This window comes from Microtus oregoni, unplaced genomic scaffold (genome assembly GCF_018167655.1).
Source record: "Microtus oregoni isolate MIOR12 unplaced genomic scaffold, Mior012 000009F_ref0000495, whole genome shotgun sequence".
Classification (NCBI taxonomy): domain Eukaryota; kingdom Metazoa; phylum Chordata; class Mammalia; order Rodentia; family Cricetidae; genus Microtus; species Microtus oregoni.
Window position 1 is genome coordinate 57524088 of NW_024543068.1, and position 17336 is coordinate 57541423.

General features: G+C 34.0%; 1 protein-coding gene and 1 pseudogene across 1 annotated transcript; both read left to right on the forward strand.

Moving 5' to 3' along the window:
• Positions 1-2480: 2480 nt before the first annotated feature.
• LOC121452521 (olfactory receptor 10AG1-like) lies at positions 2481-3425 on the forward strand. The gene has a single exon (XM_041658697.1). The coding sequence runs from the start codon at positions 2481-2483 to the stop codon at positions 3423-3425; it is 945 nt and encodes a 314-aa protein (XP_041514631.1).
• Positions 3426-15859: 12434 nt separating this feature from the next.
• Positions 15860-16787, forward strand: LOC121452435 (annotated as a pseudogene).
• The last annotated feature ends 549 nt before the right edge of the window (positions 16788-17336 follow it).

Here is a 17336-nt window from a genome sequence, read left to right on the forward strand (position 1 = left end):
TGCTTTATGTGAGGAGCTGTTTATGTGTGCAGGATCTGAGGTTTGTAGCCCAATTATTGATCATTTGCCTAGCATGGACGAGACCCAGAATTCAGCTTGCAAACATCAAAATAATAACAACATAAAATGTAAGTACGTTCTAAGCAAATGTATAAATTTATTTGCTTAGCCTGTAGTTTAAAATTGAAAAATCCATTAAATGTGAAAAAATGAATGGCTTTTTCAATTTAAATGTTATTTTCACCATTTATTAGTTGAGAATACATTTCATACATGAATACAGCATTTATTGATGCTTTCTCTTCAAAATGAAATACAATACTTCCACTAACACAGGAGAAAAGACTTCTGTAAAGAAGATTTCTGTATAGAAAAGAAAACATCAGATAATGCTTTGGTCTACTATATTTTAAGGCATATTATAGTTCGATTTAGGAACATACTTTCATTAAAATGTTTTTGAATGTCACACAACAGAGATTACAATATAAAAACAGTACATACCATTCCCATAATCAAACACAGAAACCAAAGCAGAAGGCACACTTTAGAGTTATTTATTATTTATATTATGACAATGATACATTATCAGGGCAATAACTAGAAACATAGTATATCCTTGTCTTCATGAAAATCATCTGTCTGTACAGTATTTTTATTGCCGTTCATATATACTTGTCTGAGTTAAATACGTGAAGAAATATGCTTAAATGATCATGAAGAAGAGACACTTTATGGAATACTTTTATGATCTTCAAATGACTTTAGCTCTGCCACATTTTACTAACGGTATTTGTATACTTTGAGTTTCAGTTATAGTAAGTTCACATATTTATGTTAAAATCTTCTCAATAAAATTCTATACATTTACAAAATAGAATCAAATCTATCACTACTTTAACACTATTATTAAAATGAAATATGGAAGAGTACAGAGGGAAACAGAATTTTTTTTTACTTAACATACTTATGTTAAAAAAATCCTTAGGAATTCAAAGTTAATTTCAAACCCTATACCTTCCCAATTTGCTTTATCATTTGAACTGAAATTTTGAACGAGCCACATATAACTCTGTCAAAACAAAATTAAAATCCAAATTCCTCTATACAATGGCTTTCCTTATTCATCCTTTCCTGAAAATGACTGAATGTAAAAATTTGTTAATATAATGAGGAGAATAATACAGTTAGTGTTTATCTGGCAGAGAGGATGATCTTTTTATTCCCACATACTGTCCAATGGCTGCACACAATAAGAGAAAATATATCTACTATTGAAAATAAATAAATGGATACATGAGTAGATAGAGAACATGTAGATGAAAGATTAGAGAGGGGTATAATGAGTTGTGTTTGTGATACTTGGAATAAAGGAATATTTGGGCTTGTTATTATGTAACAAATTCAAAAATTTCTAAGAATTGGAAAGTTTTATAGTGAAGCTTTGAGAAGTAAGAAATAGGAGGTAAAAAGTTTTAAATGGAAAAATACTTCTCTGGAAGTAAATGAATCATACAAAAATTAAGGAGGTCATCCAGGATTCTCAAGCATAAGCCCCTGAAATGCTTAAAATGGAAGAATGGAACAAGTGGTCTAGCTGTATACATACAAATCTGAGTACATATGGAAGACTTAGAGCAGCCCAAAGTGAGCTGTGGTAGGCACAGTTCTGCTACAATACACACTTATTCAAAATAGAGAGATGCACCTCTTAGATTACACTTCCTTCACCATGTGTGCAGGTGGGTGGGAGAAGATGGGGCAGTTGCTGACCATTCAGCATCTTGATATAAAAAGGCCTCAACATTCTTTATTTTGTCCTAAGTTCCAATTTAAGGACAAAAACATTACAATATGCATAAAATTTATAACATTGGTTTTCACAACCTGTATACTGGAAAAAAGTTTAATATTTTAAATTCCGTATTATATTTGGGGTACAGGTATACTAAAGGAACCTATATATAAAACCATCAAACCCATAAAAGAAGGATTATATTAAAATGTCAATATATATTATCCCTCAAACATTTTACATACTTTGGTAGATTACTCTTGTATTGAATAATACCTGTTTATTATTTAATAATTTATGAAATTAATCTCAATATAATAAGCATGAAACAAATTATTTGGGAAGTGATAAACAGTCAATTAAAAGACTGAATCATTATTAAGCTGAATATTAACTCAAATTTTGAACTTGATTCATTGAGAAGTAAAGTAAAAGTGGCATGCATAATAATAGAAAACAACCAAAATGCTAACTGTATAAATTAACAGAAAATTCAGAGAATATTTATTGCATATTCTGACTAGCAAGAAATACACTTTCTCAACATTTAACAGAATGTATAAGATGTGTGTTTGTATCTTATTTTCTTTCAGAAAATTAAGAAGTTTGGGTTGTAATTTATATGCAGTACAAACAAACAAATGCAGTCACGTGACTTCCACTTTGAACTAAATCATCTGAAAGTATGGATCATGCAGAAATCAGAGCAGAGGACAATGCCTCCACAGTCACACATTTCATCCTCCTGGGATTCTCTGACCTTCCAAACCTCCAGGGGTTTCTCTTTGGAATGTTCTCCTTAGTTTACATCATTATCCTAATTGGAAATAGCTCCATAATTGTGATAACCATCCTCGATCCTGCACTACAGAAGCCCATGTATTTTTTCCTGGCAAACTTTTCTTCTCTGGAAATCTGTTATGTATCTGTCACTCTTCCTAGAATTCTGTACAACATTGGTACTCAGAATAGAAACATACCCAAGCTGGCCTGTGCCACACAAACATGCTTCTTCCTTATTCTGGGAGCCACTGAATGTTTCCTTCTGGCTGTGATGTCTTTTGACCGCTATGTGGCCATCTGCAACCCTCTGCACTATCCCTTGGTCATGAACCCAGTAAAATGCAATCAGCTGGCTGCAGGCTCCTGGCTTGGTGGAATGCCATTCCAAGTAGCACAAACCTGTCAGATATTCTCTCTAACTTTTTGCAATTCTAATCGAATTAACCACTTCTTCTGTGACTTACCTCCCATTCTCAAACTAGCTTGTGGAAACACATTTATTAATGAGTTGTCTGTTTACCTAGTGGCTATCCTCTTTGCTGCTTTTCCTTTTATGTTGATTCTTGCTTCTTATAGCAAAATCATTGCCACCATTCTGATGTTACCAACAGCCACAGGAAGAGCAAAAGCTTTTTCCACTTGTTCTTCCCATTTGCTTGTAGTGTTTTTATTTTTTGGATCAGCCACCGTTACTTACTTGAGACCAAAGTCCAAACATTCTCCAGGAACCGACAAACTGTTCTCTCTATTCTACACCATTGTGACTCCCATGTTTAATCCCTTGATATACAGTCTTAGGAACAAGGACGTGATTGCCGCACTGAGAAAATTGTTACTTAGGAAATAATGTCGTGTGTGCACTAATGTCTAAATTAATTTCTGTAACTAGCTGTGATACTGGGACACTTTATTCTGGATGCCACAGAATGCTCCTTCCTAGCTACAGTTACATGGAATTCTGTAGCCCTCTTTGCTAATATCTGGTCTATGGACCCAGTTAGTGGTGGGCTCTTATGTCAGCAGAATCCTTGTTTGCACAGGCAAGACTTGCAAATGTTCTCTTTGTCATTTTAGGGTTTCTAGAAAATCAGTCACTTCTGTGACATCGCTCCCTTTGTATATTTACTTACTCTGTGTGGCTATCTTTTTGAATGAGATGGTGGTCTTCCTTGGTTCTGTGTTATTCGTCATTTTCCTTTCCATTAGCAATTTTCTACTAGAATAAAATCATGTCTATTATCTGAAAGCTTCCATAAACTATATTTATTCCCAAACTTGCTACTTCTGTTCATTGCATTTTGTAGATGTGGTGTTACTATTGTGACTCTGATGTTTATCCCCAAGTAAAAAGGATATAAAATTGATACTGAGAAATTATAATATAAAGAATTAACAGTAATTGAGTGTGAAAAGTTAGAAGATATTTTTTATATTTGTTTTATGTATGTATGTATGTATAACATTTCTAGGACTCTTCTCATTTAAGTATGTAATAATTGTTTTCACAATGATAATAAATTACAAATAAAATTTATTTTGTTGAAAGATGTACTATACATATTATGAAATAACCAGCCATTTCATTTTTACCTATGGAACTTTTTTTCCATACCCGATAAGAAAACAGAACAAAAACAAATGAAAAAAATTCTTATAGTAATAGATGAACAAAAACTCTCACTAATGTTGCATGCCTTTTTAGTATTTTGGAAAGGTGATTTGACCTCTGTGTGGAAATCTATTACATGAGGGCTTTTACATTTGTACTATTTCAATCTTCTGGAACAACAGCTTTTATGTTGAAAAACAATTTATTTTTAAACAATTTAAAAATAATTTAACACAATATTTATCTAACCAAATACAGCATGTATAATGTTCCTAATTCTACCATAAAAATAATTTAAACTAATGTTTCTCTTTCTTTTCCAGCAATTGTCTCTATAAGTACTATATTTAATTAAATAGTTGAAAAGGAAGTTTAAATATTTCATAATTTATTTTTTAAAAATAACCTCGTGATTTAGATTTTGTCCTTGAAATCATAGTTTAGTAATATTAGTCTTTTTTAGCCATTTTCATTCATTTTGTGTACTCAATTGCAATATTTTCACAATATAACATTAAGTTATCATTGACAGTTACTTTTAATAAAATTCTTTTATCTTAAATAGTATTTATTTAGTATTTTAATATTTAATATGAAAATTTAGAAAATGGCTAAGAAATACTTTTAACATTTGATCATCATAAAATGTGTCAGAAATGAACAGTTTTCAAAGATCATAACTCATTTCCATTTGGCATCAATGTTTTGACTGTGAACTGTGTACCAATCATAGACATCTCTTAAATCATGACTGGAGGACAACCTCCTTTTTGCTGCCATGTTGTTTCTTTTTTCTTTAGGGAAATAACAAAATGGCAGCTGGTCAATATAAATACTGGAAAGAATAATATAATCAATAGTTTCTATAAAAGTTGAAAATTGCAATTCTTATTCTCCCAATTCATGACTACAGAGACTCAAACATTATATAGAAAACTACATTTGCTATCTAATGGAATTGTTTAAATAATGGAAGTAGAGTCTAGAAAGTAGGGAAATGTGAAGAAAAAGGAAATGTTGAAGAGCAAATATTAATTGGAAGATAAACTAATGAGTTCATTGATAGCTTTTTAGGAATGAATTTCAAGATGGCAATTTTATTATTTATTTATTTATTTATTATTTCTACCTCTTGCCCTCCTCCCATTTCTTTTCCACTCCCTCCACTGCCCCTCCCTCTCCCTCTCCAGTCCTAATCACCTTTCAGGAATGTGGGCATAGTTTACTAGGATACTTCTTGTTGATTAGGAGAGCTGAAAAACTTTGGGGACCCAAGGAAAATTTAGGATTTTGATCGAATCTTGACAGGAATATTATTGATCATCTCAACCAGCAGCCTTAAAGCTTTTCTAGATGCAGAACTCAGAAGAAACTGCAAGAGAGATGCTCTCAAATGTTGGATCATCTGGGCCATCCATTACCATTGGGGAATTTTCAGGACGTAATCCTTGATCAAACATTTCTATTAACCAATAATGACTTTACAGCCTCTAATTTCTTATGAAAACAAAAGCTAATACTCTTCTCCAAAGTAATATATATTTTGAAATAAATTTTGAAGGCAAAGTATTTTCAAAATATATAGGTTGAATTAATTCAACAGCATTTATAGTCAAGTGTGTTTTAGCAGCTATTGTTCCTTCTTCAGCAGTAAACAATTCAAAGAAAACACAACAACATACAGTATCCAAATTATCTGTGAGTTTTCCATCTTTACACGTTTTTTGCTCTATTTCTTCTGTTTTCATTTTTTTATTTTTTTCTTTATATACAGGGTTTTTCTGTATATTTTTAGCTGTCTTGTAAAATCACTCAGAATCCAGGGCCTCAGACTCAGAGATCTGCCTGCCTCTGCCTCCCTAGTGTTGGGATTAAAGGCATGTGCCATCATACTTAACTATTCTATTTCCTTGTTAAAGGACTTTCTCTATCCATTTTCTTTTCTCTCCCAAATCTACATGTACTTCTAAACACATTGTAAATCATTTAGAGGTTTTTGCCATCTGAATCTGTCTTTACTGTGTATCTCTATATTTAAATGAATACATGAATCTTTAACCTGACATTCAGCATGATTAGGATTAAAATCATGGTTTTGATAGTTGCCTCCACCTCATTCCTTAGTTTTGAGAGTCTAGTTCATGGCATTGGTACCAGAGGGAGCCATGGTTTTTTGTCACCACTTTGTGGAATTTCTAGTTCCATTTCACTATCAAGACATATGCTGCCTGCCAGCTTCCCATAAACACCATCTTTAGAGGCAGGGCCTCTTAGAGGAGCTGAACAGTTTTTACTGCAAACACTAAATCAGGAAGCCTATTTTAAGGGAGCCATGCCTCAGATCACCACCAGCAAACAGACTGCCATTTTAAAGAAACTACAGTTGGCTTTGTTCTTTTGTGCCTAGAATCCCTTCTCAAGGTCACATTTTGAAGTCAAAAATTTCTGTCACATTTGGTCCTATAGTCATCAATCCCAAATAACCACACAGAGGCTTATATTAATTATAAACTCTTATGCCTCTTAGCTACAAGACTAACTAGCTATTGTAACTTAACATATGATTCTTTTCAATGTTTAACAACATGAATTGGTACCTTTTCATCTTGCTTCCTCCGCATCAAAGTGATGACTGTCTCCTCCTTTCCTCTTCCCAGAATTTTCCTAGACTGGTCACCCTGCCTCTGCTTTCTGCTTGGTTACTGGTCAATCAGAAATTTATTAAACAAATATGACTGACAAATCTTTACAGTATACAAGAACATTCTCCCACAGCATGCAACTCTCTATACCACCATCTAGTTATGAACCCAACAAAGAGTATTCAGATGATCACAGACTCCTGGCTCAGTGGCATTCCAGTCCAGACAGGACAAACCTTTCAGTTATTCTCTCTATATTTCTGCAGTTCTAATAAAATCAACCACTTCTTCTGTGGCTTACCTCTCATTCTCAAGCTAGCCTGTGGGGATACATTAGTGCATGAACTATTTGTCTGCTTAGTGGCTATGCTGTTCTTGATACTTGTCTTTTTTTTTTCCAAGACAGGGTTTTTTTTTCATCAAAAATACTTTTATTGTATTTTATTTTTTTATATAAATTTTTTTATTGAGAAAAGAAGAAAAAAAAACATAAACAAAAAATAAGTTTCCACCTCCTCCCAGCCTCCCATTTCCCTCCCCCTCCTCCCACCCTTCTCCTCCTCCTCCCACCCTTCTCCCCCTCCCTCCACTCCTCTCCCCCTCCCTCTCCAGTCCACAGAGCAGTCCGGATTCCCTGCCCTGTGGTAAGTCCTAGGTCCTCTCAACTCCGTCCATATCTAGGAAGGTGAACATCCAAACTGGCTAGGCTCCCACAAAGCCAGCACATTAAGTAGGATCAAAACCCCCTGCCATTGTCCTTGGTGTCTCATCAGCCCTCATTGTTCGCCATGTTCAGAGAGTCCGGTTTTATCCCGTGCTTTTTCGGTCACAGTCCAGCTGGCCTTGGAGAGCTCGCAGTAGATCAGCTCCACTGTCTCAGTGGATGGGTGCACGCCTCGTGGTCCCGACTTCTTTGCTCATGTTCTCCCTCCTTCTGCTCCTCATTGGGCCCTTGGGAGCTCAGTCCAGTGCTCCTGTGTGGGTCTCTGTCTCTATCTCTATCCATCACCAGATGAAGGTTCTATGATGATATGCAAGATATTCGTCAGTATTGCTCTAGGCTAGGGTTATTTCAGGTTCCCAATCCTCAGCTGCCCAAGGAACTAACTGGGAACCTAGGCTTGGGCACTTGGGAGCCCCTCTAAGGTCAAGTCTCTTGCCCACCCTAAAGTGGCTCCCTTAACTAAGAATTGTGGTTCCGTGCTCCCCTATCCACCCTTCCTTTATCCCAATTCTCCTGTTTCTCCCCAGCAATTTGGTCTACTTCCCTTAGCCAAGAGGATAACTATATGTTTTTCCTTGGGTTCACCTTCTTACTTAGCTTCTTTAGGTTCACCTATTGTAGACTCCGTGGCCCTTATTTATGGCTAGAAACCAATTATGAGCGAGTACATCCCATGTTCATCTTTTTGGGTCTGGGACACCTCACTCAGGATAGTGTTTTCTATTTCCATCTATTTGCATGCAAAATTCGAGAAGTCATTGTTTTTTACCGCAGCGTAGTACTCTAGCGTGTATATATTCCATACTTTCTTCATCCATTCTTCCACTGAAGGGCATCTAGGTTGTTTCCAGGTTCTGGCTATTACAAACAATACTGCTATAAATATAGTTGAACAAATGCTTTTGTCATATGATAGAGCATCTCTTGGGTATATTCCCAGAAGTGGTATTGCTGGGTCCAGGGGTAAGTTGATCCCGAATTTCCTGAGAAACCGAAACACTGACTTCCACAGTGGTTGCACAAGATTGCATTCCCACCAGCAATGGATGAGGGTACCCGTTCCTCCACAGCCTCTCCAGCAAAGGTTATCCTTGGTGTTTTTGACTTTAGCCATTCTGACAGGTGTAAGATGATATCTCAAAGTTGTTTTGATTTGCATTTCCCTGATTGCTAAGGAAGTTGAGCACGACCTTAAGTGTCTTTTGGCCATTTGAACTTCTTCTGTTGAGAATTCTCTGTTCAGTTCAGTGCCCCATTTTTTAATTGGGTTAATTATCATTTTAAAGTCTAGTTTCTTGAGTTCTCTATATATTTTGGAGATCACACCTTTGTCTGTTGCGGGGTTAGTGAAGATCTTCACCCAGTCAGTAGGTTGCCTTTGTGTCTTAGTGACCATGTCCTTTGCTTTACAGAAGCTTCTCAGTTTAAGTAGGTCCCATTTATTCAATATTGCCCTTAATGTCTGTGCTTCTGGGGTTATACATAGGAAGCGATCGCCTGTGCCCATCTGTTGTAGGGTATTTCCCACTTTCTCTTCTATCATTTTCAGTGTGTTCGGGCTGATATTGAGGTCTTTAATCCATTTGGACTTGAGTTTTGTGCACGGTGATAGATATGGGTCTATTTTCATTCTTCTACAGGTTGACATCCAGTTGTGCCAGCACCATTTGTTGAAGATGCTTTCTTTCTTCCATTGTATACTTTTAGCTCCTTTATCGAAAAAGAGGTGTTCATAGGTTTGTGGGATAAAATCCGGGTCTTCTATACGATTCCATTGGTCGACTTCTCTGTTTTTATGCCAGTACCACACTGTTTTCATTACTGTAGCTCTTTAATAGAGTTTGAAGTCAGGGATGGTAATGCCTCCAGAAGATCCTTTATTGTATAGGATTGTTTTGGCTATCCTGGGTTTTTTGTTTTTCCATATAAAGTTGATTATTGTCCTCTCCAGATCTGTGAAGAATTTTGATGGGATCTTGATGGGGATTGCATTGAATCTATAAATTGCCTTTGGTAGAATTGCCATTTTTACTATGTTGATACTCCCCAAGTCTCTCCTCCTTCCCTTCTACCTTTTCTCTCCCCATCTCCCCTTACCCTCATCCCACCCCACCCCCAAGATCCCAATTCAGGGTTTTTTAGTGAAACTAAGTTTTGAGATATTGCAGTTTTAAATTCACTGGATTTAATATTAGGCTATTCGTAAAATTATCTCCAAAATATCAAGATGCTATGAAAAACTTAAGTTTAGAAGTGATAACTATATTACTAATGAATAAAAGAGTTACCACCTTCTACTCTTTGTCAGCAAAGTACATGCTTATTAGTACATAGTAAGAAATAAACAATTTTGATTATTTTTGTTTTCAAAACTGTGATGTTTTGTCCATAAAGTTTATTGTATATTTTAGGAGAGTAATTAGAACCAAAGAATAAATCTTCTAATCTTTTAAAGGAAAAGGCTACAAAATGATACAAGTAACCTAAATAGAGAACTCTGAAGAGAGGAATCTAAAATGTGTGAAATAAAAAGTACTTAAAGAAATATGCAACAATCTTAGCTATTACAGAAATGCAGATCGTAACAACTCTGAGATTCCATCTTACACCTATAAGACTAGCCAAGATAAAATAAATAAAAAAAACTGATTACAGCTTATGCTGGAGAGGTTGTGGGTAAAGGAAACTCTCTGCATTGCTGGTTGGAGTGCAAACTGGTACAACCCTTTGGATATCAATATGATGATTTCTCAGAAAATTAGGAAACAACCTTCCTCAAGACCCAGCAATACCACTTTTGGGTATATACCCAAAGGATGCTCAATTGTGCCACAAGGACATGTGCTCAACTATATTCATAGCAGCATTGTTTGTCATAGCCAGAACCTGGAAATAATCTAAATGCCCCTCAACTGAAAAATGGATAAGGAAAATGTGGTACATTTACAAAATGGAGTACTACATAGCTGAAAAAAATAACATCTTGAGATTTGCAGACAAATTGATGGATCTAGAAAACATCATACTGAGTGAGGTAACTCAGACTCAGGAAGACAAACAACAAATATATTCACTCATACGTGGCTTTTAGACATAAAGCAAAGAAAACCAGCCCACAATTCACAATCCCAGATAACCTAGACAACAATGAGGACCATAAAAGAGACATGTATGAATCTTTATTTCAATAAAATTTTATAAAATGGTAGAAAAAATTACAGACAAGTAGCATAGCCTTTGATTTCACATATGCATCTACACACAGTTGTAGGTACATAATCTGTTAAGGAAAATAATTAAAATATGGTTCAATAGGGACTATTAAGTACAGTCAGAATCTTTCTGCTCTGAATGTAAAATATCATTTTTTATTAGATTTTAAACATATTGCCCAAGTAGGCTATGAAATTTAATTAATTTAAAAATTATTTAGACACCTTCTTAAAACGTAATTTTTAATTTTGTATTGTTGGATTTGGGATCTCAGGAGCTTTTTTGAGGTGGGAGAGCATGAATGACAACATTTTATTGTATTGTATATCACATCACCTGGGATTTACATTCCTGCATCTTTTCCCCTTAGACTTTGTTGCTATGAAAACGTGATTAATTTTATTCATGGACTTATATCCCCTTGTGGGTACAGTAAGTTTCTCATTAAAAATGACACTACAATTCCTTTCTATTGTCATCAACTTGATTTGTCAAAATGAATATTTCAGATTTATTTTATATTTTAAAATATATAGAAATTATATATACATATATATTAACAGCAAAATATAATCTACATTTTATTTAACTGAATCAGAATCTAATGAAAATGAAATTTCTACCTTGATGAAATGTTTCTAACGCAATTATGTTCAGTTCATCTTCCAGTTTTGAAATGCTTCATTGATTTTGTCTCTGTAATTACCATTTGAATATTTAATTGGTATACAGTTCATACACTATTTAATTGGCACTTGATGGATTCACACAATGTATGCTATCTACAGTACCTGTTCCTAGAATAAATTTTAGCATATGTCAAATTGTATCCCCACTGTATTTTCCACCTTCAGTTTCTGGAAAACTTCATAAATGATCTTTTCATCATTTCAAATGGTGAAGTGTCTATGTTACTAAAAAGACCACGAGAGACAGAATGTCGCGTGCATCAATTCAAATACATAGTATGTTAAAAGCAGTGTAAAGTTGAGAGTGACTAAGAGCACTTGTAACTCTAGCAGAGGACTGGTTAGAATTTTAACACAAACTGGTGAGGTTATGGCCATCTGTAACTGTACTCCCGGCATTCAGATGCCCTCTTCTGGTCCCTATGTGTGCTTAGAATAGATGTGGTACACATACTCAAAGACACACAAGAGACTGACCAACATTAAATAAAAATACATAAAGTCTTAAAAAGAATTAAACAAAATGTAATATAAATTTGAATGGCTTGTCATGGGAGAAAATGTATTTAATTATACATATTATCATTGTTAGTGTAGATGGAATTGAATTAAAATTGGTGTCAATTTTTCCTGCTAATTTCAGGAAAAATGATAAATGATAATTTTATATTAACACAATGCTCTTTAAATAGTTTTATTGCAGTTAAATCAGATCTTATCTATTTCTAGTTTATTTGAGTTTAATAAAATATCAAATGTAGCAAATTTTAAAACAATGATTTACTCACCTTTCAGTCAGAAATGCTATTTTCTTTAAACAAACATATTGCGTTCTTTTCTGATTCAAATAAGAAGAAGGAAAATCCCTATAAGCTATTTTGTCTGTCTACAGTTGAGCAATGAATATGTTTTAATTTTCATTTTCCTAATTGCTAAAGCTGATGAATCTCTTTTTGAATTATTTCTTAGTTACATTTATATCTCTGGATGAAAATGCTCGGTTCAGGACCCCATTTGTAACTGGCTCACTTGTCTCCATGACTTTGCTTTGGGGTTCCATTTTTATCCATGTAGTAATCTTGGCCATGTATATTATTGGTTTAATATTTCTCCCATTCTGTGAGCTTCTTCTTCACTTGGGTGACTTCTTTATTAACAGAATTTTTGGATTTTATAATTATAGTATTATATTTCAAGTTTGTAAATGTGGGCTTAATCAAAAACAGAGGCTACATTATAAAATGTTCTTCCTATTGTATATCTTGCAGGGCACTGTCTATTTATTATAACAAATGCAGGATTTCTGGTTTTGCATTTAGGTCTTTGAACATTTGAATTAATTTTTTGTACAACCATACAGACAGGAATGATTCTTTCCTTCTTCACGTGGACACCCGGTTTTCTGTTCCATTTGCTGAACATACTATGATTTCTCTAATTTATGTTTTTGACTTCTTTGTGAAATATCAGATGATAGTACTTAGAAGGACTCATGCTTAGGTATTCTGTTTGATTCTAACAGGTATAATTTTGTTACAGTATTATGATATTCTGTTTATTATTCTAACTCTGTAAAATATATCGAAATATGTACTGGCAATAGTCTCAGCATTTTTCTTTTCAGTCAAGATTTCTGAATTATCTTGAGTCTTTTGTGATTCTCTTTCTATTCCACGATATTTTTTTTTCTTTCTCTGAAGATTGAAATGAGTATTTTGATTGAAAATGTGTTGGATCTGTAAACTAGTTTTGATAGAGTTGTCATTTTTATAATATTAAGTATACAAAATGCCTGTGGGAAACTGTAACTGGTGTGTTACAAATGAAGTTAAATAATGAAAATGTGTTACAAATGAAGTTAAATAGTGAAACTTCACATAGAATTAAAAGAAGAGAATTATACCACCCTAAAATATATCCTACTTGACTGGAGAGATGGCTTGGTGTTTAAGAGTACATGATACCCTTGCAAGTTCAGTTCCTGGGAACAAATTAGGTGTAACCATAGAAAATTCAGTACCTTCTTTTGGACTCCAAGGGTACTATTTCTGTCTCGCTCCAACTTAATGTATCTCTGGCTCTTTTTCCTGCTCTTGAGACTCTTTTCCTCTTATTTAGTTGCCATGTCCAGTATCAATATGAGGGCCTTTACCTTGTCTTATTGTGTATTATCTTGACCCGCTTTGATATTGTCTTTGAAAGGTCTGTTATTTTTTTTACAAATAATTGGAGAGGGAGTCTGGGAGAGAGGAAAGGTGAGGAAACTAGGAGAAATGGAGGGGTTGGAAAACAATGTTCAGGATGCATTGCATGAGAGAAGAATCTATTTTCAATAAATATTTTTTAAAGTAAAATATTTTTTGGTTATGAAATTTGGGTGACAGTGACATTCACTACAATTAAAATACCTATTCAAAAATAATTTATCCATAAAGGTCATTAACTTTATTACTAACCAAAGAGGAGTACTTTCAAAAGTAAACATAGGAATGGATCCTGAGATTGTAGAAAATTAACAACTTTATCATGTATACTTACTAAGTTCTATCTATCTATCTATCTATTATCTATCTATCTATCTATCTATCTATCATCTATCATCTTCTGTCTATCTATCATCTATCTATCTTTTATCTACATATACAAAAGTGTGCACATATATATGTACATGTTGTGATTGCATATGTACATATATATGAATATATATGCGCATATGCATTTGTACATATACCTGTATACATATATATGTATCTAGTAGCATCCTTACTGAAATAAATAAAGTTGTGAACACTTGAAGCTACATGTTTGCTAAAAATGGTGATGTATTTTCAGAGGAAAGTATAGGAGAAAATATTAATTGGTTACAGCAAAGCCAGGGGGAAATGATTTCACAGCCTTCAGTCCCACATGACAGCTGGCATAATAAAATAGTGCAGAGTTCAGGCAACTAAGTGTTGCTCTTCTCAGGTGGGTTTCTACATGTCTGTATGCTCAGAATCAAGGTAAAAATGAAGCAGTTTTAATTTTTCTTAGTTAGAAACATTTTTTCAGGGATGATTTTATTGCCTGCTTAATTTAGAAGATTATTAAAGCCAATTAATGAATATTATTTTTTAAACAGAATCAAGTTTCTCCTAAAACGTTTTAGTATACCAACATAGATTTTTCACAATTTTATTCTAACCTTTCAACGTAAGACAGAACGACATCTATTTTTCATGGCCATTTATGTGGATTTAAGTGACTTAAATACAAATAATGCTTGCAATGTTTATATATAATAAAATACTCTTCATATTATTTACACAATCTGAATAATGCAAAAGTATCTGTCTTTGGAATTCTATTGCTCACTAAAAACATAGAAATATGCATATACATATAAGAAAAACATACATGAAAATGCACATATGCATAAGAAAGCAGATGTATTTTAGAACATTTATTGTGCTCCATTCTGATTGCATTTTTTTTAATTGTTAAAAATGTAAATAGCTAAACCCAGATCTATGTGATAATTTTTTTGGATGCTGCCTGTTTTTAGCCATCTAACTTGTCAAAAGAATTATACTTTGGTACCAGGCCACTACTAACGATGGATAAGGACTAATATTGCAAACATAACGTATTCTAATAGCAATGATCAAATAAATGTTATCTTGTGTCTCAGTAAATTACAACATAAAATAGAATAGACAAAGAAAAATGACTAGAGTATATAAATACAACCAACAAAAAAGTCAATAGATTCTATATTTATGTATATTTGCACATGGACTTGTACACACACAGAATATAGTAAAATGCTGCTCTCAAATAGAGAGTTGGGCATGGAATGCGGTAGAGAGGGAGGGTAACTTGCATGGTGCTAGCTTGAGAAAGGGAAGGGGAACTCATGTAACTTTAGTTCAATTAAAAACATTAAAAAAAAACAAAAAAAAATAGCTGTCTTAGTTTTTACTAAATTTTTTTTGGATTTGCATTTCTATAACTAAGCCTATTTATTCATTTTTAAAGTTATTATCAATGACTATAAATCAATAACATGTTTTAAGCTCATTTGATTGTTCAGAAAACAAATAACTAAAATAATTTGTGTTTTAATACAATAAAGAACAGAAATAATAGTCCCTTCATGTAAAATCTGTGTCTCTAACATCTGTGTTTATTTCATTTCATTATTAATGTGGTGCATAGACTCATCTCAGTTTCTCAACTGTCTATCTCAGATAATGCCAATGTTTGTCATTAAGAAATAGATTAAGAAAGAATCAGGACTCTAACATTTCTATACTATAAAATGGATGAGAAATAACTGAATTGTGTTCTATTTGTTGATACCCAGAGGTTAAAATGTGTATGTATTTTCTATTTCTTTCCTCAAACGTATAGACAGGAAGAAAAATGGGCATAGGAAACTGCTCACTGAATGAATTCATTTTCGTGGGAGTTACTAATAATGCTGAGATGAAAGGGACACTGTTTGCCATATTTCTACTCATCTATCTCATCAACCTTTTGGGGAATCTTGGTATGATCATTTTGATCAGAATGGATCCACAGCTTCACACACCGATGTACTTTTTCCTGAGCCACCTTTCTTTCTGTGATCTCTGCTATTCCACTGCAATTGGCCCCAAGATGCTAGTAGATATCTTTGGCAAAAATAAGTCAATTCCCTTCTGGGGCTGTGCTACTCAGTTCTTCATTTCCTGTACCTTTGCAGACTCTGAGTGTGTGCTCCTGGCAGTGATGGCCTTTGATAGGTATCAGGCCATTAGCAACCCTTTGCTCGACAGTAAACATGTCTAGCAGATTGTGTTCCATGCTCATGGCTGCAGTTTACCTGGTGGGAACATCAGATGCTTTGATACATACAACTTTGGCATTCCGCCTATGTTTCTGTGGGTCCAATGAGATCAACCATTTCTTCTGTGATTTGCCTCCTCTTTACCTTCTTTCCTGCTCAGACACTCAAATAAATGAGCTGGCATTATTTACCATTTATGGTTTCCTTGAACTGAGCACCATCTCAGGGGTCCTTGTTTCTTATTGTTATATCATCTCATCAGTCTTAAAAATCCACTCTACTGAGGGAAGATTCAAAGCCTTCTCTACCTGCACCTCACACTTGACTGCAGTTGCTATTTTTCAGGGAACCCTACTCTTCACCTATTTTCGTCCAAGCTCTTCTTACTCCCTGGATCAAGACAAAATGACTTCTTTATTTTACACCCTTGTAATTCCCATGCTGAATCCACTGATTTACAGTCTGAGGAACAAGGATGTGAAAGAGTCTTTGAAGAAAATTAAAATAAATAGATGGTTTTAAATATTTTTTTTAGAATTATCACCACTTTTCTTCATTCACAAGCAGTTTTAGTTATTCACCATGTTTTCCAGACTAGCCCTTGAAAACCCCTCGCTTCAAGTCTCCCACGTCTGAGAATGCTAGACTATCCCAGATAGCCTGTCTTTGCATTACATTTTATTAAATTCAATGTGAAGGCATCTATACAATTGCTTATATTTTTATTCTTCATTTTCTTAAGTCTCTCACTGAAACTTTTGCTTATTTTAATAAGCAAAAGTCATGGACACCTACCAGTGATCTTATAATGTTACAACAAGTGGTAAGAGACTTCTGTGTCAAAGTTTGGTTAGAATCCATAATTGGAATCTGGATTATAAATCATAAACATTATGCTATATTATATTCTCTGTATTATGGGGTTTTTGATAGTGAATCATCTTTTTATCTATGATCATAAATGTTGTCATGAATTGTAAGTAATAGACATAAATTACTCAAGCAAACAAATTGCTTAATCAGTTTTAAAATTGCCGTAGAATGAAGCCTGTACAGAAAAGTTCTCGAAAT

Bases quoted from the DNA above. Each gene is read 5' to 3' on its own strand.
- LOC121452521 (XM_041658697.1), top strand. From the start codon at position 2,481: ATGGATCATGCAGAAATCAGAGCAGAGGACAATGCCTCCACAGTCACA.